The 26,522-nt window shown below is 32.8% G+C and overlaps 1 protein-coding gene across 33 annotated transcripts in view; it reads right to left on the reverse strand.

Moving 5' to 3' along the window:
* Positions 1-11,211: 11,211 nt before the first annotated feature.
* The window catches only part of ADGRL3 (adhesion G protein-coupled receptor L3), a gene marked incomplete at both ends in the record, with an annotated part of 572,210 nt that continues 556,899 nt past the window's right edge, over positions 11,212-26,522 (reverse strand). For 19 of the 33 annotated variants that reach the window (XM_082653318.1, XM_082653323.1, XM_082653313.1 and 16 more), the window contains one exon: positions 11,212-12,011. In XM_082653318.1, coding sequence (XP_082509444.1) covers positions 11,212-12,011 — 800 coding nt within the window. Of the gene's footprint in view, positions 12,012-13,904; positions 13,957-18,518; positions 18,648-26,522 lie in introns of all 33 variants that reach the window. The other 14 variants (XM_082653329.1, XM_082653331.1, XM_082653328.1 and 11 more) reach the window with 5 other exon arrangements.

Raw genomic sequence — 26,522 nt, forward strand, 5'->3', positions numbered from 1 at the left:
GATCTGCGATTCTGTCAATTTACACTGTACATAGGAAGAACAAACGACTTAGAGTGATGAATGGAGAAGTTCAGAGAGATGGATGAAAATGACCTAGAAAAAAAAATGTGGTTGAGGGCTAAGACAAAGGTGGGTCTGGGAATTTTGAGAGAAAGAAGAAACGAAGAAAAGGACTATCTGATGAGTAAATCTCTAGACTGAGTGAGAGAAGATGCTGCTGATTTTTGGAGTTAAAGAAACATCAGATAAGATAGAAATGACTTGTGAAACACAGACATAAAAGGGGAAAATGAGTAAAACTAAGATTAAACATAAGAGGGAGACTGAGAATGAGATTGATAGGTAGGAAAAGATTAAAGAGAAAAGAGATCTCATATTCTATGACAGTAGATGGAATTTAGCCTGAATCTGAGGGAGACTGGTCAGGGATGTGGTCAGATGGAGGTGATGACTGCATAGAGGAGGGGAGGGCTTAGGTATAGCTCTGTGAAAATAATGGGAAAGAAAGCTTTCTAAACATAGCCCAATAATTTATATAAAGCAAACATGAGAAAGAAGTGGAATGAATGATAGAAATAATTTTTCTGCTCCCCTTGTAAAATATCAATATTTTCTATCATTGCATAATTGAAGTAACTATCATCCAAAAGGAGTTAGGGCACTGGATTCTTCAAAAATATATGTCAGAGGTTCTTCCCTGGTGGCTCAGTGGTTAAGAATCCACCTGCCAATGCAGGGGACACGGGTTCGAGCCCTGGTCGGTGAAGATCCCACATGCCGCGGAGCAACTAAGCCCGTGCGCCACAACTACTGAGCCCATGTGCCACAACTACTGAGACCCACGTGCCTAGAGCCCGTGCTTGGCAACAAGAGAAGCCACTGCAATGAGAAGCCTGCGCAACGCAACAAAGAGTAGCCCCTGCTTGCTGCAACTGGAGAAAGCCCTCGTGCAGCAACAAAGACCCAACACAGCCAAAATAAATAAATTTAAATAAATAAATATAAAATAAAATATGTGCCAGATATTTGTATTAACAATTTGTATACAAGAGATAAATATATATATAATTTATATGTAAATTGCATGTGAGTTGATTATTACCCCTGCGGTTCTTTTCAATGACCATAGCAGACATAAATAATCCATCATGGAATTCTTTCTTACTAATCTTAGATGCAGCCTTCTGAAGACGTGCTCCAAACAGGCATTACCATTGGATTAGCGGTCACCAGAGTAAAAACTATTTGACACCCTATCACTTTATCCATGAAAGTTATGCGATAAGTATCTTGGTAAATTAGATGTATTAATTCTATATATTATTACTAACCATTGAAGGAGAAGACTAGTGGTTGTGAGAACCCAAGAGAAGTGGTAATTTCTATCTAATGAATGGTTACTAATTTTTCTCTTACCTTCCATGGGATCCTCCATGCTATTTAGAGAAACTTTTAGGAATCAATATTAGTTGTTTACTAAAACTTAAAAAGAAGAATGTGAATTGGGTGGCCAACAGCTAAATATAAGCTGGGAGTTATCCTGAAGAAACTCGATTTACTATCATGCATCTTAAATAATAAAAAATATATATCCTTCATCAATTTACAGCTTTATTCTGTGGAATTACAGTCAATTCACTTTTACAATGAGTAGATTTTTGAATAGCTGTGACACTGTGCTAAATACCAGGTAGATATATGGTCTGATAACAGTCAAATTTCCAGGAAAAACTTGAAGAGGCTTTTGTTCCATGTAAATAATTCTGATATTTATCTGTGAATTCTGCATGATTTAAAATTAATAACTGACTTATTTCTATATGATAATATTCATGGACCCTGAAAATGGTGATAGAAATCCAGATATTCTGAACAAGAGTTTTTGTTCTATGAATTAAAAAATGAAATATATATTTAATAATCCAGTTGATTTTTATTTTGAGAAACACAATTGTTGAGTAAAAACTCTTTGTCTCCAGCTGCTTTAGCCAAGTGGATATTTGATATTGGAAGATAGGAAGCTATACTAAAATCAAGGGATTCTATGATTAGGGCAGAATACTTAAGCCATCATTCATCTTATTAATTGCTATTTCTCTACCTGAAGATTGGGACCATACATTTAGTGGAGAAACTTTTGTAACGTTATTTTATGATGAGTTATAAAACCAATTAATATTGGAGGAGTCACACCTCCAGCAACTCATTGATGTAAAATACTCGGGGAAACTCAGCTGCAACAAAAATATTTGGGGCAGTGTTTTACAAACTGAGTTCCATGGGTTAATAGTTTTAAATTATTGCTCTTCAGGTTCCTTGAGGATTTCAGGGCCAAATTAGTTTAGGAAACAGCACGATAAATACTCTTCTACTTTGCAGCTCATTCTCTGAAATCTTGTAATAAAAAAGCTATTTTACTTTAGCCTGACATCTGCCAAACGTATTTAAACTCAAAAACATTTTTTTTTGCATCAAATGAGACCTGCTGAAAAACAAGACACACACACAGAGTCTATTTAGTACTAACCAAAAATCTGTTTAAGAGTTTTCTCGAGAATTTCATGTGTGCCAAGTACATTATGTGTCACATACAAATTAGGTATTGAATTTACTTTAGAGATGAGAAGCCTTATTCTTAGAAAAGTAATTTGTTCAAAAGTATAGAATCGGTGACACTTCTCTTTTTCTCTCTCTCTTTTATTTCTCCCAACTGCCTGGTAAAATGGAGTTTGCATAAACTTCAAAAGCTCTTTAAAAGCAGGCTGCAGGTTTTTTTAAGGTTTCCTTGAATGCCTGTTTCACCCGTTTATTTAAACGAGATGGGATGGGTTAATCTCTTTTCAACTATTCATTTAGTTGATGCAATGTAACATGGTTAAAAAAGAATAAAATGGACTTTAGACTGAGAGATTTTGGTTCAAAACTTACTAGCTTTATGACTCTGAGATCTGAATTTCAACTTCCTTCATAAAGCAAGTATGAAAAAAATCTATTTCACCATATTATTGAAAAGATCAAATGAGGCAATGTAAAGTGTCAGGCACATACTAGCCACTCAGAAGCTGCTGATTTCTGTTTCCTCTTTGGAATATTCCTTACGAAAATGTGTTCTCAATATTATAAAGTAGACGCATCTAAATTAGATTACTCTAGCTGATATTTGTACTCATATCACTGATGCTAAGAGTTAGTAAACTAAATAATCAGAATCCCTGACACTACAGAATGATGGTTAAATAATGTCTACTTTTGTGATCCACGTGTATACTAATATTTATTGTGCTCTTTATTCAAAAGATAGAGTTCCTAACTCTCCTTTGGATCAAAGGTTCATTGGTGACTGACTCTCCTACTACTCAGTTTAAGATTAGGAGAAATAAATTGATCAGGCAGCAGATATAGGACTACATCTGATTATATCACATCATTGGCAAACTTTAAGGGCAAACTGTAAGTTCTTAATTTAACTTCCTATCTTCCTGGAAAGAACAAATCGACTTACAGACACCTTGGGTGGCAGCAGTTCTCTGGAAACATAAAGAAAAAAGCCTCACATTTTATTTTCAATATATGAGAGGAGGTTGAAGGGTGCGGGGATAGTAAGAAAATATACAAGGAGTCCATGTTTCAGTTATTATCCTGCAGTTTGAAACACTGTCCCCAAACCAATGTTTGAGTATTACCATATAATAACAGTGACTACATCACTTATTGTTCACTGATATTTTTTATTGAGGTTTGTAGCTCATGACTTTACATGTGATTGTACAGAAGATTTAAGGGGGAAAAAAAGAGGTTGGAAAGGTTGTACAAGGGAAAAAAATCCAATAGATTGAAATCTGGTGGGTGTATATGGTAAGAGTAATGCCATGTGTAATATATGAGAATGTAAGAGACCAAAGCTTGCAATAGCTATATTCTTGCTCCTAAAAAATGATTTTTCTTATCAATGAGAAATAGCCTAATTAGTTGTTAGTTTTTAAAGTAAACTATCATTTTTTAAAAAGATGTATCTTGAATTAGATTTAATGCTTGGCAAGTGGGAAAACAGTATGAAAAAACTTTTTCAATTATCCTTCCATTTTCCAATACATTCACAGAAGCCATTAAGGGAAATCAAGTTGACCCTTTCTACAATTCTTGTCTTTGTAGTTCATAGGCAAAGAGCAGTGTTAGAATATACAAATAAGACTTGTTTATAAATGAAAACATTCTGATTGCCCACAGCTGTTTCAAGACATATCATCTTTTATTACTTAGGATGGTAAAGGAAATCTTTATTTTCAAATGTGGCATGAAAACCAACTTTAAATGTTTTTTTCCTCATCTCTTGATTCATGATGTCATTCAAAACGTAAGATATTGTGACAAGTTGAAATTCAAGGCATTAAAAATGTTCTAGAGGACTAGGCAGTGGTCTGCATAAGAGGACACTCTGTTCTAGTCAGTGTATCCTGAGTTCCATCCCCAAAGACCTCTACCTACTATTAAAGAGTTGATGGCATTCATAAATTTTGCCATTTTTTTAGGTCAACTAATACGTTTCATTTTGAAGTCAGGACTATTTTGCCAGTTTCACATTAAGAAGAATCAGGAATTTTTAACCTTTAAAAAGCCACTTTGGGTATGGATTTTAAACACATTTCCTTGCCAATGTACTGTGAAATTCTGCAGTCTTGGGCCACTGACACAAACTTAACTTCTTTAAAATTTAGGGGCTTCCCTGGTGGCGCAGTCGTTGAGAGTCCGCCTGCCGATGCAGGGGACACGGGTTCGTGCCCCGGTACGGGAAGATCCCACATGCCTCTGAGCGGCTGGGCCCGTGAGCCATGGCCGCCGAGCCTGCGTGTCCGGAGCCTGTGCTCCGCAATGGGAGAGGCCACAACAGCGAGAGGCTCGCGTACCACCAAAAAAAAAAAAAAAATTAAAATCCTCCAATACTGGACTAAGTGTAATCTTTAATAACCTCTCCCTCAGACCACAAAGTGGAACGTTCTCATTTCAAAATTTTTCATTCTGAATGACAATATTTATCTAAATTAGATACTTAGAAGACAGCTTTACTTTCTCTTCTTTCAAGCTCTTTCCTTTAGCATTCTAGAATGAAAGAAGCATTGGAATACTTTTAGACACATTTGGATTATGGAGCACTTTGATAACATATCATGTGTACAACTGTCTGCAGAATTTTATGAATTGACTACAATAATTGAAGAGAGAGAAGGACTTGAGAGTAATATTTTCAGCAGTGTAATTATTTGTTCAGTCTCAAAGTAATATATATATATATATAATGAATTATCCTATGACTATTGCTTGGTTATGAATTATTTTGCACAACATACATAATTCCAATTTAATATTAATTTAATGTTTATTAGAAAGATTCATAGTAAAGCTTTAAAAGGTACAAAGCTACTAGTAGCATTAACTGCGTTGGCATACGACAGAGTAAGCAGATTAGAGAGTGAACGTGAATTGAGGCAACAATACTTAGACAAGAAATGCCTAAAGAGTGTTAAAAGTGTTTTAGTGTTTTCTGTGGAATCAGCAGGTTAAAATTATAATATGGTAAACTTCAATTTTATTTTTTTCAACACATCAATAGCATTGGGTACAGTGTTTAAGATTTTTATCACTCTAAGGAATTTTATTATTTTTATCCTGGATAATTTTTCTCTGTATCTCTAATTTAGGTCCAGTTACCTAACCATGAATTTGCCAACTTGGTTCTGCTCTCCTGTTCCTATTGTGATTGAAAAGACTTTGTTATCTCAATAGAGGTGTTTTCCGTGTATAGTCTTCCTAGACTTCTTCACGCAAATCAAAGTTCTCCTTTCACATGCCTTCTTAAAAATCATAGTTTGTATTTACCTAAATGCAATAAATATTCTAAAGGGACACAAATTAAGAAAAATTTGAGTGATGTAATATTAAGAGAGAGAAAGAAACATCACAACATAGTTGAAATCAAGACATTTGAATAATAACAAAGATCCTAGATGTTAAAGAAGTGCTGACTTTTAACTTTTAAAAGAGGGACTAGCAATAATTTTATTTCAAATGAGAATATGCAAAACCATAACTACCTGTTTCATTGCAAAAATCACAAAGTTTGCAATAATGTAAACAAGCTATTTCCTTTGCAGGCTGGAAATAAAAGGAATGGAGTATGTAAGTATGTGTATAGGTGAAAGTTGAAGATTGATTTCCCTTTTAAAGCAAAGAAGTAATCAGGTTAATTAGTAAACAGGAAAGATTCCTCTTACAGCCTAAGCAGGAAAGAAGCAGCTACCAACACTTTAACTTCTTCTAGTCTAGAAATGAAAATTTAGATATTTAGCAATATTTTCCAGATGCTTTAATAAGGACCTATTTGCTGATTACAAAATTGAATTTACAGTTTGGATCCACCAAATCTATTTTATAAGGTCAAAGATGCGTCTCATGTAGAATTCATTTGCACAAAAATTCTTCCATAAACTATTTTGCAAAGCTGCTGCTTCACTCTTGTGCTTCCATGTTCCTAATTTACTGATGTGCAGAAATCTAACATGAGATATATTTAAAGTATTACTTAGAAATGCGTAAGAATTATCTACGTGGTGAGTTATGAATTGCTAAACGTGAACTAATTAATTCTTAATACCTTGATACTATAATATACTGGGGAGATCATACATATTGTTATTTTATCTAAAATATTTTTGTTAGAGAAGAAAGGACATTCATGTCAATATTTTCAGAATTGGTCAAAATCAAATTAGGGTTTGGGTTCTTTTTTTTTCCTCTCTCTAAATTTCTCTCTCTCCAAATTTTAATTGACTGCATTGTAATTCTGCAGTGTTTTGTGTTTTTTGAAGAATGCCCCAAGAAGTAGCACTTTGGTACACTACTGATGGACAACTTCTAAAAATGAATTATTCTTTCACTAATAGGAGGTGATGATTGATTAATTTGCAGTTGATCCTTAGACAACCCAGAAGAAATATTTTTTCTCTCCCTTTTGGTCTCTATAATTGAGCAAAACGTCAGTCTTTGAAGTTTTTAATGCCATTTTCAAAAAATAAGCAAATTAGTCAATGGATCTGAACAAGCATGAGGGGAAAAACTGAAGATATTGCCTAAATTTATGTCTATGGGTTCTTTATAAAATTACTAATTCACTTACATGCTTATCTCCATTATTATGAAAACGTCACACCAAGTTAATATTAAAAAATTACAAGATGAAATTTTAAAGACCTTTCATCAATATGTCAACATTTTTAGATTAATGGGGAATTTAAAAATACACATAATAAACTACATTTTAAGTCATTGTGAATTTGTATTACAGGAAGTTAAGGGGTTTCCATTACCTGAATTTGATTACTACATTTTCCCCACTATTTTTATCTCAAGAAGATTGTCCTCATGTCAGTTCTTTTTTGTCATTATGATTATTTTAGCATAGCAATTATTATTTAAGTATAGTATTTTTAATTGTAGTAGAGTGAAAACAAAGAGGGATGTTCAGAAATTGAATTGGAATTCCAGCCTATTCTCCTTCACAAAATTTATATTTCTCCATAAATATTATCAGTTAGGAATGTGAGCTGTGCAACAATCCAACAGCTTCTGAATCAAATAACATGAGGTTTGTTAGCTAGTGTCCTAATAAAGTATCAGGTGAAATAGACCTCAAAGAGGGAAAAAAAAGTGTAAAATGTTATGAAAATATTATTTTACTTGGAAATAATAATTTGTTTCATTGGCATAACTTTTACTTCCAGCTATCCAAATAATGAGCTATGTATGTATAGTATATTTGATGAAAATTTACTTCTTAATGGAAAATCAGATAAACACATCAGAAATATGCAAATAAGGTCATGAATGTCACAGGGTATTGCAAATATAGAGACAGCCAAAATGGCAAAAAAATGAGAAAATTTTAAAGTTATTAATTTATCAGTTGCTACACATGAAAATGCATGTAAAAAAAAGATTCAAGTTCAGGAATTCAACCCTTGCTAGTGTAAAGAGGACTAAATGAGTACATGTTAGACATACACAAATTTCTATTGAAATGTATACATAATTAACTTTCATCCAGTTTTGTTTTCATTATAGTCACATTGAATTTGGGGGAATAATATCTTCATGTGAAAGTCTTTGGGATCTTAAGTCTTGCTGAAAGCACACCAATTACGATGTATGCGAGTTCAAAAATCTCACCCTTTCATCTTGATGTAAGAACTTGGTAGGAACTAACAGGACTGAATGGCTTTCCATACCAGTTTACGTATTCAAGTGATTTTCTTCAATTTGGACTATGTAGAGCTGGGAAGCTACTGGCTTCAAATTTCCATATAATGAAACACAAAAGATAATGGGCAGGGAGGTAGCAATAGCAGAAAATCAGAATCGGCAGCATCAGCAAGCTGAATTGAGGTAGTTTCCCCATTATTCTGTGAAACTAGCTTCTTATTGATGGCGCTGCTTTCACATAGATTACTGTTGGATTGGCAAAACTAGCATAAATACTCATAAATCCACAGACTACATTTGTGTTTCTGAAGTTACCTTAAACATGCCTAAAAAGGATTCTTTCATTACCAAATGTATTCTATGTAACAGATAGGCTAACCACCTTTCAGGTGCTAATATTGCCATATGTGGTATGAGAAAACCTAATTACTATTAAAGCTTGTGGTTCTCCTGCAACTTAGAGAAAATCTGTAGACTTAAAAAATACTTATGTCAAATGACTAAAAAGGAATGGTGCATAAGATATTTTGAGGTGATATTAATTTAAGGTTATGATGTACTCTGGCCCAGCACAGAATTTTTTCTTTTGTTATATATTTTAAAACTGTATGTATAGATTACTGGCTATTCTCTAAACTACTCCTTCTAATCTTAAGAAATTCATTTATAAGTGGTTGGTGCTTAAATTTTTTTTGAAAAAAATAAAGAAAAAGAAATTGCCAAGATATCACATAATATAACAGAAATTACAATTTGGCAAATGCATTCTAACTTTGCCCTAGGAGGATCTCCATGCTTGGACACTGCTGGTAAAGATTCTTCAGTAATTGGAGATCTAGAAAGTTTCTTTAAAAGGACTTTTTCCCTCCCATTTTATCCATATATAGAAAAACAAAGAATTAGCAAAAAACTGTCTTATAGTACCATCTTTATAAAATGGATATTCTCCTTGCCATTATTCTTGCATTTTTAGCCAATTGAGTGAATTTAATATCCAACATCAAAATGAAGCATACAAAGGAGGAAAAAATATGATCCCCCCTTCCCCAGTTCAATACTGAAATCTCTGACTGAAGCTGACTTATTTATAATAAGCCGTGTGACTGCAGTTGGCTTATAAATAAGCACATGTTAACCTAGATATTAACCTGCTCGAAAGTACGTTATGCATCTTATTTCAGCCAACATAAACATGCCCATCCCATTTTTCTGGATTACTTTGCAAAAACTGTATAATTTTGTGCTTAGTTTAAGCAGGTTGATTTCTTTTGCATGGCTCATTTGGGCCACAGAGGATTAACAAAGTTTATATATTGAGAACAGAAGGAAAGACGAGAAAAATGAAAAGAATAATTAATCATATAGTACATACATCAATACAATATCTTCTAAATCTCAATCAGTTGTTTATTGGTTGGCAAACAAGTTTCACTTTTACAACAAATATTAGTAATGAGGTCATCCAACTTTGAGACCATACAAAATGGATCATAAATTTAAAAAAAATTATATGTGCTGCTAATTTACCTCTTGTATTCCTACATTACTTAAAATCCTGTCAAATAAATAAATTTTCCTGTTAATAAACAGAAGTTTTTAAAAAAATCACTTCAAAATAATTGACCTTTCAATTCTTTCTACGAGGGAGTGAATTTCTTTTAAAAATTGGTAGTGCAGGTGCCCACTTGGGGAACAGACTGAGCATTCAGCACTTTCACACCCATGGGATACCATTTCTCACATGCAGAAGCCCCACTAGTTCTATTGACACCTCTTTACTTCTAGAATCATAGCTACTCTCTTAGTGATGAACTGCTTGCCAAATATGTTTTGCATTATAACAGATGTGCACCGTAAACAGAAAAGTTCTTCCTGCTCTAATTGCAAAAATGTTCCTGGAAATATTCTGACTGAATAAAGATATATAGTGAGGGAAGGAAGTCTAATTTTATTTATTTTATTTTTTTTGTAAAAAATAATTTGTTTGCATTACTAGAAAATGATTCTTATAAAGTGATAGCTTCATTTATTTATTTTATTTATTTATTTATTTTTTGCCATGTGAAATTTTAAAGAAAAAAAAGGCAAAAAAAAAAAAAAAAGAACGAAAGAAAGAAAGAAAAGAAAATGAAGAAAAAAAGAAGAAAGGAAGGAAACTTTGCTCTCTTACTGGTAGACAAACTTGCAAGACCAGCACGAAAGAAAAAGAAAATTTCTTTTTTTTCCACTACATTAACAGGACTCAAATTCTGGAGGAACAGAAAGCAGACTACATGTGCAATGCTAGTATCTGTACATTACATAGAATTGTTCAAATTTTTTTCTGCCATTAGTTTTATCATCAGTTAATACAGCAAATCATAAAATATGCATTTAGCATATAATTCTAGAATTCCCCTCCATTTCATTATCGATTTTGTTGTTTTATTTTGTACACCTCAGCTATTCCTGCTGTGGTGAATTCAGGTTGTGAGCGACTAAAAACCACTATGTGATAGTTTGCTTTGATTTTATGTTTGTGCAGCACTCCAATCTAGATGCAGCATTGTTACTAATTTTCAAACAAGTGTTCTGGCCTTTTAAAAAATCAGGTCCTTGTAATTATAGTAACAGAGCATCAGAGATGTTAGAACAAACACAACATAATTCAACAAGGCCACAATGAGCGCCATCTTCTTCAAATCTCGTTCATTAACATAATGAAGTCTCCATCTGAGGGGGGAAGGACAGGAAAGAAGCTGGCACAGGGGAATTTCAGCAATGATCTTTCTCCCCTGGGCTGACCTAAAAAAATCCCAGTTTAAAAAAAAAAAAAAAGAAAAAAGAAGTCTGAGAGTTTGTGTTTGTCGTTTAAGAACAGCATATTTAGGAGTACACACATTATTACCACTGCTTATATCAACTCAGAACAGTCAACCAGGTGTTAGCAGTTTTGTTGGCTTAAATTTCTGTCATCTTCTATAGGCTAGTGACCAAATGAGCAGGTCCTTTTGAACTCCCCTCTGGAGGGGTCCCATCTTTGTTTGGAGGAACTATAAATCCATCACTGCTACCGCGGCCTAGCTGGTAGTAGGTATGCAGCTGATGGATGTGGTTTCTGGAGCCTAGGTTTGGCATGCTTTTGTAGTAAACATCTTCGGCATCACCACATTTGGCCAGTGGGGGTTCGGTCTGGGTGCTGGTGGTAACGCTCTCTGCGGCGGGCACACCAGCCAGTGCCGGCATGCTGGTGTAGAGAGAGTCCCTATGGGGTGACTGGAGATCTTCTGTGTGCTCGTTGGTTAGCAAAGGGAAAAAGCTCTCACTGTGGTCTTGGGGGATCCGCCTTCTGGTGTAATGATGTGGCTGGTGGTTCTCTGTGGAGTAAACTCTTGGGGGCAGCAAAGGAGCATCAGATTCCTCATGAATAAGTTCTAGGCCCAGACTCTCCTCATGGTTAAAGGAGGTGGCATCATCCAGGACAATGGCATCATCTTCACTCCCACTGCCCAGGTTATTCACCAGCTTGTTCATCAGATTCCTGTTCTGTTCGCTGGAGCGCTCATGGTTATTCAGGTAAGACGGGATATAGTTGGAAGTGAGTTCCTTCAGAATCTTTTTCTCTAGGGCGGTCTCGTTATGGTTATAGCCACGGTCTATGATTTGCACACAGTTGCTCAAGTATTCGCCACTGGCAATGCTGTAACTATTGCCATGGTTACCATTCAGTGGTAGAGTATCCATGACACTTGTATCCCTGGCATTGTTCAGAAGCCCCTCTGAAAAAGATTACAAAACATTATGACATTTATATCCAATTGGCCATAGAACACACACACAAACACAAAAGTGAAAACACCCGACTATGAAGTATGTATAAATTGCTAGCAATTTTAATTAAGTATAAAATGTTTGGAAATAAAAAAATATTAAATCTGTATGTACATATCTATATATATATATGATACTTGGACAATTGATAGAAATCTTATAAACAGAAAAGAAGTATTTGAAGTAAATCTTTAAAAGAATTTAAAAAAACCCTATAAATTTGCAATTTCCACACAAACATTGTTTGACAGTATTTGAAACATATTTGGTTATAACTTAGGGAAAAAAACGCAAAATTTTGCTGTAGTCGTTCATAGCTTTCAATTTATACACACCAAAGTCAATCCAATAATTCATTACCTTTAATTTTATGTGCTGTCTTAAAATTGAAATAGGTATAAAATTAACATAATTCATGTGTGGTACTTTGAATATACTGGTCAAAGTAAGATTTGAGCAGGCTCTAATGATCTGATACGTAATTTATAAGATTGAAAATAATCCCTACACACAAAACCACAAAAGGATTATGTTAAATCCGTCAGAATGATATAGTCATGAAATAATGCCTAGTCAAATAAATGGCACTTCAAAGTAATTTGCACATAGGAACTTTCAAAAAAAAATATTTGGATTTACTTTCCAATTTTTTTTTCTGCTATAAGTACTTTCGTTACTATTATATATTAATCCATTAGTAATTGTTTAGGGTCATTAGATAATTCTACAAAAGACTGTGTAAAGACATGGGGGATCTGATTCCTAAAAACACAGTGTCAGTATTAAAGGTTCCATTTCATAACGAGTGATGACTTTGTGTGCATATTAAACTTTGGGTTTAAAAGAGATTAAATGTCTTATTCTGGGAAGAAACAGCTGCAGTGAAATAAATTTGACCACATGCTTCTTCAAGGTTTTTGCATTTTCTTGAACGAACAGAAATCCAAGGATCTATAATAATTCCATAAATCTCTCCAAATGCAAACACAAAAGAAAATAAAACACAAACATTTAACAAATACTGCTAAATAATAAAGGGTATTTCTTTATAGAACAATTAATTGAAGAATTCTATTAAACTTGTCAAAACATCACTAACTTGTGAAAATATAGCATTCATTCTATATCTGTGATGCAGTTATGTTTACCAAAACAACTAGTTCATTACTTGTTTAAATAAAGTATCCCAAATGTAACAATTTTTATATGGACTTCTGATGCATACTCTGTATTCAAGTAACACAGTTTTCAAAAATAGCAATGCATTAACTACATTAAAAAAGCAGCCATCACAGACATAGGGTGAAGCGATTTATTTTCATGTTATAAGATATCTTGTAGACAAATCCACAATGTTAAGAAAAAATAAAAGTAAATGCTTTTTAAAGGGCCATATGTGATGGGTGATTGCTGCTGCAGAGGCTGCTATGGTAGGCTTGATGGTTATGGTTGAGCAACTGATGCATTGAAACGTGTTTATTACTTCTGTTGTCAATGCATTGGGTATGGCTTGAAAACAGCCATAGTTAAATAAACTGGGTATGTTGCATGTATTTGTATGATGGAATGTAGTAATGAAAATTAAAAGTTTATGAATTACTTAGCAAAAATAAATGCTTAATTTAAAAACAATTTAACTCACACAAACATTACATGAGACTTAACAACTATGTTATGTGACACAATAAAAGAATCAGACAACAAAAGCGTCTAATCTCTATTAACATATATTTATATAAGTTGATTCATAGGTTCTTTAGTTTTTAAATTGTGAGATGAACTGTTTTTAATAACTACATCATCTATATGTGATGCAATAAAAGTGAACTAAAAAAAATTACATTTGATATGCAATGTTTAGCTTTACTCCCATACTTGTCTCTCTGTAGGGCTCTAAACGACAGCATGAAGAAAAGGAAAGAAAAAACAACAAGTAAGCTTACAGCGACAGTAGAAGAAACATGAGTAAAAAGCAAATTGATGATATGCAGAAAAAAGAGTCAAAGGAAATAGTTCCACTGCCCCAAAATTCATGAGTCTGTGTTACATGGTTTATCATAATTAAAAATACTGAAATGTTAGTCAGAAAATAAGAAACCCCCATAATACATGCTAATGAGTCTTTAATAAGCGTTTCTGCAGTTTGTAAATTTCAAACAAATACACACTTATTTTAAAGTTAAAATTATCACACCAACCAAAGAGAGTAAAATCTTGAGGGCAAGCTATGACTATTTCCACAACTAAAATTCAGTATTATGTATATATGTGTGTGTATAGGTTAGGACATAGTTGCTCCTAAGGAATGTCATTTAACTTTAAAATTTTTCAGCAAGATTATAAATAAATTCTTTTGTTTATATACAGAGAAAAATACCACAGTTTGAACTTTTCATAATTGTGTTTTCTCTTATGTATCTTTTTTTTCATGTACAAAGGTTATTTTTCTCCCACTGTACCTATACAAGTGCTTTTTATCATTTGTAAATTATACTGATCGATACTGTCATTTCTGGAGCTCATATTCAAAAGTTGTATAACTATGGAGAAAGAAAAAGGCTAAATGCAACCATTATTCTGTATCAAGAAAATGTGAGGGGGGAAAAAATACCACCAATCAATATCAGGTTTTCTTCTGGACTGTTGCACAATCATATGCAATCTAACATTTTAAAAGTTAATCCTTTAAAAACAATAGTAGCAAAATTATTTAAAAAAAGAAAACCCTCATATTTTAATGCTGTCAAAAAACCTGCTCTTGCTGATTTTGTTTATAAGAAGGTTAAATCATCACAAAATAAAAACCAGCGATGTCATTGGGCTGTATCATTTCAAGAGATTCCAACTTGTTATAATTTAGCCGTTGCTTTAGAGATACTGTTTTTGTACTTTAAAAGTCGACTTGCTTCTCAGCAAAAGACCAACAATATTTCAAAATGCAGAGAAAATTTCTTCTAAAGTTTCAAAACACATTTAGAAAGAGAATTGGAAATAAAAAGCCAAACTAGTATAGTAACAGATGGAAATTGCTAGTAGGCTCATTATGGCTCCTTCCGTAAATGATAACATTTTAGAACTGGAAAGCACATAAGAGATAACTGAAGTTCAGCTCCTGCTTTTTAAGATGAGGAAGCTTCAACCAAAAGAGACTGAGCCTTATCTAACGCCACTTCTGCTAACAGTGGCAGAACTGGGATCATAATGGGAATCTTCTAGATTGCCTCCGTGCACTACTGTCTACCTCCTTCTCCTCACATCTGCCTTAGGCTTTGAAAGCTATAACAGAATATTTATTTATATACTTTATACTATAACCTTGTATTCTTGACAACTATAATGTATTCTTCTCTATATCCCATCCTAGAGATATGTTTTTCTTTAAAGTTTTAGAATTGAATTCAGTTACTTTAAAATGTAAATTAACTTGTAAAAGCATGACTTCTCTATATTACATTTTGTTGACAGGTTAATCTATAATGAGATTTATCTAACAAAAACTAAATTCTCCAATACTGACAAGAAGATAATGGTCCAGAAATACTATGCATGAAGTTTTAAATATTTCCACAGATAGAATCTGAATCTAATATAACAAAATTATATTATTTATCTTTATTCCTAACTCTATATGCATTAGTAATACTGTAACATATCTTTACATATTTTAAATAAAGGCATCACAAACAAAAATGGATACTTTAAATCTGAATGCTTCTTTGCTTGAATGGCATTGGTACAACAGAATTAAAGGACCAACAGAACAGAACCAAGTGGTAATTCAACATAATCCACTCCAGTACATACCGAGCCACCTATATTTCATGTAAGATTTCACCTTGCCAGTAAGAATATAAGTGCATTCATCTGAAAGCATAAGATTAGTAGCAATATGACAATCACCAAGTTTTTTGTTCAGTGGTAAAAAAATTATTTTAAGCACTACCATAGTTTCTTAACATCTCAAAAATATTAAAACATAAAGTAGTTGAACAATTCCATTTCTGACTCTGAAAACCAATAATAAAATTATTTACTTTTGTTTTTAAGAAAAGTCAGTAGAATTTAATTTACTGGCATAAACATCAAATCCATTCTGAAGAATCCTTTGTATATTTTTTTATAATCTTAATAGCAATATTCAGTAATAGGCTCGATAGGAATAAAACTTTGGATTTATATGGTATTATTTTAAATTTTGTCGTGAGAATTTCTCTTTGATAGTGTTTATAATAGTGTTCCATCCTTAGAAAAATCTCCTAATTTAGGATACCAGAAGTAAGATAAGACAAGAAGGCAGATACTGAATTAAGGAAAACATACAGATTAATGATTGTTAGTTTTTCATTATTTAAGACATTAGAAATTATATCTGAATAATCAAAAAAGCTAAACAAAATATGATCTAAACTATTATTTATTTTAAAACAATTTCCAACAACTCTTTGTATAAGGTGAATAATGTAGAATAGATTTAATATGCAAATATGGTATAAATCTTCATTTAACATCATTCAAAACTTATTAATATGTCAGAACAATTTAAAATACTCTAATGACACACTTATGTCATTTAGCCCAATGAAAATAAAGGGAAAAACCCAAACAACTCTATAAGGTCTGCAAAATTGTTCTGACAAACCACATTTAGTGCATTATGTAATATACACATCATTGAGTGCTACAATGAAATAGGGACATTGACAAATGGTAGACAATGTAAAGGGGGACAACCATGAAGAAACGTTCTCCTCCTGATAGCACTGAGGTTGCTTTACTAGAAAATGGAGGACTAAAAGAAGCCAGATTAACGGCCTTCAAATATTTAAAGGATTGCCACAGACAGCAGAAAAATGCTCTGCTCATCTTTGTTCTAGAAGGCAAACCTAAGCATCACAGCCACAGGCAAATTTCGACTTGGTGGAAAGAAAAAATATTTATAACGAATGGAGCACTTCAACAATTGAATATATAAAATCCCGAGGTAGGAAGGGCCTCATTAGAGGAAATACTTAAGCACAGGTTGACAGAAGGTGCACAATGTGGTACAGAGGATTCAATGAGTTCTATCTCTTCTTTTGATTCTAAGTCTATGATTCTTAGGTGTAGGTCCTTAAGAAACTGGATAAAACTGACAGTTTGCTTAATTATTTAATCCTATTGAAAAACAACTTGACTATTCCTGAAGTCACTTCTGACTTACTGGCTTTGGTATTTTTGAAATAATTTAAAATTCTCCTTCGTATCTGACAAGGTGTCACCTGGGAAACTCAGATGGTTTTAGACACCCAATGACCATGTTGCAACAAACATGCTTTTCTGGAATAAGCATGCACACCAAGTTTTTCGCACTCATGCCACTAATCTTTTACCTCTGACTGAGAACACACACACACACACACACACACACACACACACAGATTCCCAAAGAGGATAATAGAAATTTTATTCAAGATTGCCTGGGAAAAATTTAAAATATTGCTAATCTGTCTCATCCAATTTGAAGGAACCACCAAAGTCTCTTTGTTATTGTGAATTTTCTTTCAAATATAATTTTAAATAGGTGTATCACTGACTAAAATTTTTCTTTTATGACACTTTTACTTGAATAAATTTTTCCTGTGGTCACTTTATTTATGATATGAATATTTTAAATTTCTTATACCCCAATACATTTTTTAGCTTAGAAAAGGTAAAAAGTCATGTAAAAATGCTTAGATTGTAAGTGGTTTTAAAGAGATTTATGCTTATGTGTTTGAGATACAATTAAATTTTTAAATCATTTAAAGTTGGAGGATATACAGAGGAACCATATTCAAAACCTTTGTTTTTAACATGCAGCCACAGTAGAAAAAGCATTTCATGAGCTTCCTGAGCCAGTTCATAGAGGCAATATCAAGCTATGGTAGAACCTGATCTGCTACTGTTCAATTCACTGTTCTTTCCACCACAGCTTATTTCAGTGTTTTCCATGGAGTTGATCTAAGTGCTTTCATCTGTAGTGATGTTTGTGCCTAGAGTGTGATTCATGGTATAACAGAGTAAGATTACTTTCTTGATCTTAAGATTGCTGAACCAAGTCTTCCTTTATCTTACTTACCTTAGGCAAATATCTCATTTCTTAAAATGAATACATAGGTATTTAATATAGAAATCAATCAACAACAAGAAAAGTACTGACAAACCACAATACACTTTACAACATTACAGAGAAACAAAAACATATTGATGAATCAAGTATTTGTTTATCAGAAGGAAGGAATCCATTTCTTACTAAGGAAAACCTAAGGAAAATGGAAAATAAAAGCACCAAGAGGGGTGGAAGGCAAAAAGAGTCTGTGCATCTGCTTCCAAAAGAAAGAGAAGGCAGGAAGAAAGAAAGAAAAATAGAATGTGGCCACAAAAGCTACATAAACTGGGACTCTCACTTGAAAAAATTAAAATAAACTCCAGCACACCTTGTGCGTTGTACATGCTGACAGAAGGGTTGTTACAGACCGCCGGTTCCCCAAGCAATGTATTATAGGGATTGTTAGTACCATGCGGACGAAGCAGAGCATTGCTTATAAGATGATTAGCCATGGCTCCTGGAGCAGCCCCATAGAAAGACAGAGAAAAAAAAAAGGTCAATCAGGCAAATGTGTTTGAAAAAAAGGAAAGGAAACATTTAGAATGACAACAGTTGATATAGTCCTGATTACAGGCAGGTAGCTAGTTAGACTCAAAAATATATGCCACTAAAGCACACGTTTCCATCAAGGCACATATCCAACTCAATGGGAAAGAAATTAAACGATTTACAATGTTGATTAAGCCACATTTAGGGTCTTCTCTTTCCCAGAGTGTAAGCAAAAATATATTCCCATGCTTGCTAAAAATGAAAAATTTTTTAAAAAAGCAAAATATAGTCTTCCGTATAAACAAAACATATAACACAAAACAAAAGCTGAAAGAAAAGTTTAAAACACAGAAAGAAAAGTTAAAATTAAACAAAACATTCCCTCAATCACGGAAACCATTGGGTTGTTTTCAATGAAATAATAAAAGGCAACATTTATGATAAAACACTCATTTGGAGAGCAGCTGTTGACACAACAGAAGATTTTGACATTACTTAAAATTCTATGAAGAAGAATTCTTTAAATTGAAATAAACTAAAATGCAATCACACTTATTAGTACACCATAGTAAGCATACTAATTAGGTGAACTTACAAATCTGATAAAATAATCATAAGGATATTATTTTTAAATATTTTAAATAAAATATTAACTTCATGGTATCAAGCAATACATATAATTCCATTTTCCATTTTCCAACTGGTTGTTTGGACTTTGGCATAGCAAAGTAACAAAGTTAAACTCTTTCATCTCTTTATGAACCGATGTACTTAATCTCTAACATACTGTCAGTATGCTTACAACCTCCCACCCTCAAGAGTCATTTAACCAAAAAAGCAAAAAATTGAGAATGACAGTTTTATTAAATATAATTAGGCCATGTATGGAAATGATAGGCAGAATGTATGTTTACATTAGGTGATAAAGAAAAGAAAAATGAAGAAAGAAAAACACAAATTATATAAGGATAGGTTGAAAACACAGGTATATATTAATTTAAATATATATATTAGAGAATAGAAATATATAGAACAGGAGAAAATACTTGCAAACAAATTTACAAATATTTGCAATCCAACAAAGGAATAGTATCTGGGATATATGGGACTTTGGACAACTCCCAAAGGTCAACAGTAAAAAACAATCAACAAGAAACAAAACCAAAAACAATCTAATTAGAAAATGGGCCAAAGGTATAAACAGACATTTTATGGAAGAGGGTATACAGGTGGCAAACAAGCTCATAATGAGAAAATAACTGTTATTAGTCATTAGGAAAATACAGGTTAAAACCATAATGAGATGTCATTACACACTTAAAAATGGTGGTGACAAAAATGCTGGCATGGATGAAGAGAAACTGGATCACTCGTACTTTGCTGGTAGGAATGTAAAATAGTACAGCTACTCTGAAAAACAGTTTGGCAGCTTCTTATAAAACTAAACGTGCAATTACCATACCACCCAACAATTGTACTCTTGAACATTTATCCCAGAGAACTGGAAATTTATGTTCACACAAAAACCTACAGATGAATGGTCATGGCAGCTTTATTTGTAATAGCCCGTAATGGGAAAGAGCCCAGATGTCCTTCAACTGGTGAACAGTTAAACAATCTGTGGCACATCCATACCATGGAATATTACTCAGGAATAAAAAGGAACAACTATCAATACACATAATGACCTGGATGAATTTCTAGAGAGTTATACTGGGTAAAAGAGACAATTCAAAAACTGAATGATTCTATAAATACATATATTCTTGAAATGACAAAATTATAGAAATGGAGAATAGATTAGTGGTTGCCAGGGTTTAAAAATGCAAACGGAAGGGAGGTGCGTATGGTAATAAAAGGGCAGCATGAGGCATCCTTGAGGTGATGGAATGACTCTGTATCTTGGCTATGGTGGTGGATACACAAACTTACTCTTGTGATAGAATTGCAGTGAACTAAACACACACACACACACACACACACACAATTAAATACAAGTAAAATAGAAGAAATCTGAACAAAATTGGAGGACTGTTTCAATGTCAATATCCTGGCTGTAACACTGTAGTACAGTTTTACAAGATATTATTGAGGGAAACTGGGTAAAAGGTACATAATCTCTGTATCATTTCATACAACTGCAAGTGAATCTACAACAAAATAAAAAGTAATCTATATTGAATGAATATGACAAGAACATTCAGTCACTCATAGAAATGTTAAAAAAATGAAAATCTTGGCCATGGCAGTTTTAATTTTTTCTTAATCATAGCTCTTTGTTTTATAGTAAATTACCAGTCAAATAAATATTTTAACCTCAAAATTGGGAAAGTGAACTATTGATTTAAAGGACAATAAAGCTTGTCTGATTGCTAGAGCTAGAAAGTTTCAGTTTTATCAGGAAATAAGCCATATGTTTGCATCCTACACATTCTGCAAAGAACTAGCATAGAACTAGCACAGAAGTTTTCCGTGTGCTCGATGAATATTTGCTGAAATTGTACTTCATATACATTTAAATGTCTTTACACAGTGAGATGACAGATCTTCAATTTATCATATAATGGGCATATCAGGTTATTGTTTCCCATTGATGACTTAAATACATGGTATATTAGTATGAAAAGCTAAAAAGAGTTGGCTACGGTGCCTTTCAGATAAAAAATGGAATATTGTTAATCTTAAACATGGATATTGTTGATGTTACACAAATTTAAGATTAATTGTTTGAGACAGGATTTGGTCTGCCCAACATTTTTAGAAAGCAAACTACCTGTAAATTGTATCTGCTACCTAATATTTATTATTGCAGCCTTTTCTCAAGTAAAAAGGAAAGTTAGTCTTCTAACACAAGTAGCTGTCTTCTAAAGTTACTCTAAATAAGCATTTAAATAAAAAATGAAAGGTGTAAGCAACTTAAAATGAACTAGGGTAAAAACCTTAAAAATATAAAATTGCTCAAACTCTTTACACTTCCTTATAGATCAAATAAGGGTAAGATCTTTATGTCTGGGACTTATATGTACATCTCTACACATTCCCTTTATTCCTACACATTATGTAATTTAAACTAACTGGAAAACAAACAGTAGGCTGGAAAGATGGCTCGTCACTTTTTTCTCTGGCTTCATATAGCTTATAAAAGAAAATATTCCTTTTTTTTTTTTTTTTTTTTTTTACCTGCTGATGTAAAAGAAGATGATCTGCTTAAAAGTTCTCATCAGAAGAAAAAAAAACTGTAATTATTTATGGTGATGAATGTGAACGAGACTCATTGTGGTGACCATTTCATAATATATACGAGTATTTAATTGTTATACACCTGAAACTAGTATAATGTTATATGTCAATTTACCTGAATTCAAAAACTAATAAATAAATGATAAAAGAATGTAATTTAAAAAAAGATGATCTATACGTTAGAATAAGGAAACAATTGAGTTGGGAAAAATCAAGCATAAGCAAGAAGAAGGTGACTCAATATTTTGGTTTCTGTTTAGCGTTCAGTTTACAAAAAAGCTAATAATGTGAGAATAAAAAAAGTTTAATCATACAAAAATGGAGCTCCATGATGGAATTCTAACAAAGCTATCACAATTTGTATAGATAATCTGGTTCTAGCTTTCTTAGCATAAAGTTCCCTTTCAGTTTTTCTTAGTGTTTTTCTAATTTTTGAATGTACTTTAAATTTAAAGTACTTATATCAGTGAAATCTACTAATACAGGAAGACTGAATTTTAAAGTTCACTTATTTACCATCAATTCCTGCTGAGCTAGAAAGGCAAGCAACAATAGCAGAAATGGATTGGTATACAGCTGTATTATGACACAATGTTGGTGAAATGGAACAATATTCAGTCCCCGCCACATGGCTTTGGTAGGGTGCTTCCTCAAATCCGGGTGCAACACAGAATCTGTTACTAATCTACAGCCCTAATGAGTGACATGATTGGAGATCTACCTGCCATTAAATCTAAAATCACACAAACACATTAAAACAATTTAAAACAAAAATAAAGTCAGTTTTCTTTTTATCCTTGGTATTAAGGACATTTTTTCCTGATAGAAAAAGAATCACTATTTAAATTAAGTTGCTTTTTAACTATCGCTCATCTTTATACTTCATATACCATTTAAAACTAACATAATTAGTGTCACTGAAACTGATTTAGTCCTGAAAGTGGAGAGTTATAACACAAGTGAGGGCTCAGTCACAGGAACTACAGAGCAGGATGTAAAGTTTGGTGATTAATGTTTTGCAAAGAATGTAAGGTTATGGGTAAGCTCTATGAGTTTGCTAGTTTGAAAGAATGAGGGAGATGTCTGAATAACTGAACAATTATCCTTCATTTGATTCACCTAGTGTAAGAAGTTAATAATTTTTAATGGACACTCAGAGTTTGCTGTGACCTCAAGAGGCCATTTTTCCTGTTGGCATGCCAAACAAGAGCAATTTTCCTAGAAAGTGTTTCCTACAGTACCCACTCACATTTAGGCATTTCAGTTATACTTTTTAAAGGTAGCACCATCTGTGCTAAAAAAACCTGCTTGTTGCCAATGCCTAGATCTTTTCCTAAAAACCTGCACAGAACCTGTCTACCTTCATCTTTTATGTGCACAGTTACTTTTGTCTTTTCTCTGTAGCTGCACTGCATTTCACTTGTCTTTGCCTAAGTCTATTCTGTTTGCTTCTAGCTGCTTCTCCAATTTAATAGGGTCACTTTGAATTCTGATACTATTTTCCAAGGTTCTGTCCATCCTGCCTCTTTCTCTTACCTCCAACTAACTTCTGATTTGTAAACTTCCCTTCTAATAGCTGTGAAATTGCTGAAGACTTCCAAGAAGATCAGTGTTTACAGACCATCTGTCACTGTTTTTCAGCTGAAAAGTTAAGCTTACTGGTTAGTCAGTTTGAAGACACAAATCAGTTGATGCTGGGAGGTAGTTACAGCCTATGTATGTGAAAAGCATGTTTATGTGCTAATTTCACTGGAATGTAAACCCCAGGAAAACAGGGAATACATAGGGTTTTTGTTTTTTCACTGCTCTATACCGCATGTCTAGGTTAGTTCTTAGAGCACAATAAATATTTCCTTAATTAAAGAAAAAATTTATGTGAAATCCATGGCATCCTGAAAATATGAAAACTAAAGTCATTTTATCAATTATGAATAGTTTTATATTTTGAGTAAATTTTTGAAGAGTGCCATTTGTCTAATTTCTAATGTGATTTATTTCCTTCTAATACTACACCAGTGGCCATAATACTGAAACTTTTAAAGCAAAGATAAACATTCATATAATTACTTGGAAATAGAAAATGCTACCTGAATACTAACTGAAGATATTAATTAGAGGGGAAAAAAACAGTACAACCTGCCATGACTCAAAAAAGCTAAAATAGGGTAAAACAGCTCAAGGTGGCTGTGAAAAATAGCTGTTCTTTAATTCTCTGAGTCCTTAAATCCTGGCTACAGTCTAGTCATACCTGCATATTTGCTATCAGAAACAAGGGTCAGCTCTTTCATAAAACCATGGAAAAGGAATTAACATTGAATTTCAACATATGCGAATCATTAACAAGGCTATCGACAGAAGACCAAGCACAAAATCTTTATTTCTGGTGAAAGCATGATAGAAAGCAAAAGAGAATTTTCATATTCCACATTGAAAAACTTAGGGAAGTTCAGTAAGTTACTGAAAAAAGACTAAGTTTAAAATCACAGATAATCATTTTAAGAAGAGTTTTTTTTTCTTTTAACTTTATACCTGAAGACTGATGTTTTTGATATAAAAGTTTTTAAATGAGTGAAATTTGAATGGAATAATGAGTACACTTTTCAAATGTGTAGTTTTTACCACAAAACTGCTACATTTCTTTCCTTATGAAAATAAAATAGGTGTTTTGACATTGGGAGGCCCTGAATGACAGCACTGCCTAGGTCAGTTCAATGTGAACATGTAATTGAGGACTGAAACTCCAAGGCAGATCTGCCTGCTTTGAAATTGTGAAGTAAAGAACAGATCTGAAACAAGGTGACAGTTGGATCTCACTTGAATCTATATTATATCATTCAGAAACATAATTCAAACAATGTTTCTTCTTGACAGCAGGCTAACAAAAGTATACTGAAAAGCTCTTAAAATAACTTGAACTATCACTCTGCTCGCCCCTCACACTTCATTTTTTAAAAAATGTAGTTACATTCTTATTTTATCATATCGAATGGCCAAAGTTTTATAAATTAAGACCTCGGTGATCTAATGAACCAAATGAATACATCATTCTCTAATAGTTACATACCAATATACGTCATTTTCAAATTTTTATGTATAAACATGTAACATGGTAAATGTTCTGTTTTATTTCAATAAAATAGCTTCACCTGGATGATTCTCTCTTTCTTAATGTACCTCATCCTCCACTTAATTCCCTCATGGTTCTCTCTCCTTTGGTTTGACATATTTTTCTTTTATGAAGTCATTTTCATTATATATATCGACTGAGCATACAAGTCAGAGTTATACACACAGCAGAGTTACTACTGAGTGATGACTTTGTGCTTTTGTTTTCAGCTTTGTGCTTGGGTTTTGTTTTGTTTTGGGCCACATTAATTTTGGCCGAAAGCAGAGACTTCATTTTGTAACAAGTAAAAATAATTTCACTAATGATGGTATTTTCTATAGAATTAGAATATTAACTTCAGTGGAAGGCAAGGAATCTTTCACCAGGAGATGGTATCTATGAAGTTGTGAAACCCTTAAAATTGTATGTAAAATGCTTTTGGTGTATGTTTGTGTGCTCCGTTGTGCACACACATGCCTGCACTTCTTTCCGGTGAAAGGGTCCTGAGGCTTTTACTTCCTTTTCAATATTTAAGAAAAGAGGTATACAGGAAAAAAGACATGTCTCTTTCTTTGGCGAGTGACCTATAATATAAACAAGAAAACTGGAAAAAATGATTCTGAATACCCAAAATATATCTTATGTATGTAAGTATCACCTAATCAATTGCAGTATAACATAATGGAGAAAGGTTATAATCCAGAATTTACAATGGAATAAGATTTTAATCTTATCTAATCTACTATCATCACTCAATATGTAAAGAAACGCAGGTCCAGAGATGTTCATAATTTATTCAAGGTCACACATGACTCTGATAGTTTTTCTTAAACATATTTATATCAGCGATTTTCAAACATTTTTTAGCACCCTCTCCCAAAAATATGTTTCAACAAAATTTTATTAGGAGCCTTATAGGAGTGCATTACATTTTTATAATATGCTTTTCTGTAATGTTCAATTATTTTATTTTCATATTCACATATTAATTCACATAACATAAATAAACAAATAAAAGTAAATAGATAAAAGAGACTTCTAGAACTGTGGAGAACTGACTCAATAGGCATTTTCTATTTTAAATATTTTGTTTCCTATTTTTTGCTTTTCTATGTAACAAAACAATATCAGCACACATGCAATCTACAGAAAGCCAGTGTAAGCAATGATTAGTTCAATTTTAAAGGGCTACTTTATAAAATAGAGACAGCCATATTAATCAAGACCAAGTTGTTTATAATAATAAACAAAGCTAAAATAATCTGCATACTATCCTTAAAAGTTATACAAGTTTTAAAGCCATAGAAACCATAATTTTATATTTTTTACTGTTTTTATTCAAACAATTAATGAAATTACAAAGTGTCAAAGAAATGCTTTATTGAAAGCCAAAATCTTTTTCATCATTTTTTTCTAAAGTCATAAATTGAAGAGCTGACATCTTGATTTATCACACTGTGCACTTTTAATAGCCAACAAGTTAGCTATTAAATTTTA

Source organism: Grampus griseus (assembly GCF_964374135.1).
Source record: "Grampus griseus genome assembly, chromosome: 4".
Classification (NCBI taxonomy): domain Eukaryota; kingdom Metazoa; phylum Chordata; class Mammalia; order Artiodactyla; family Delphinidae; genus Grampus; species Grampus griseus.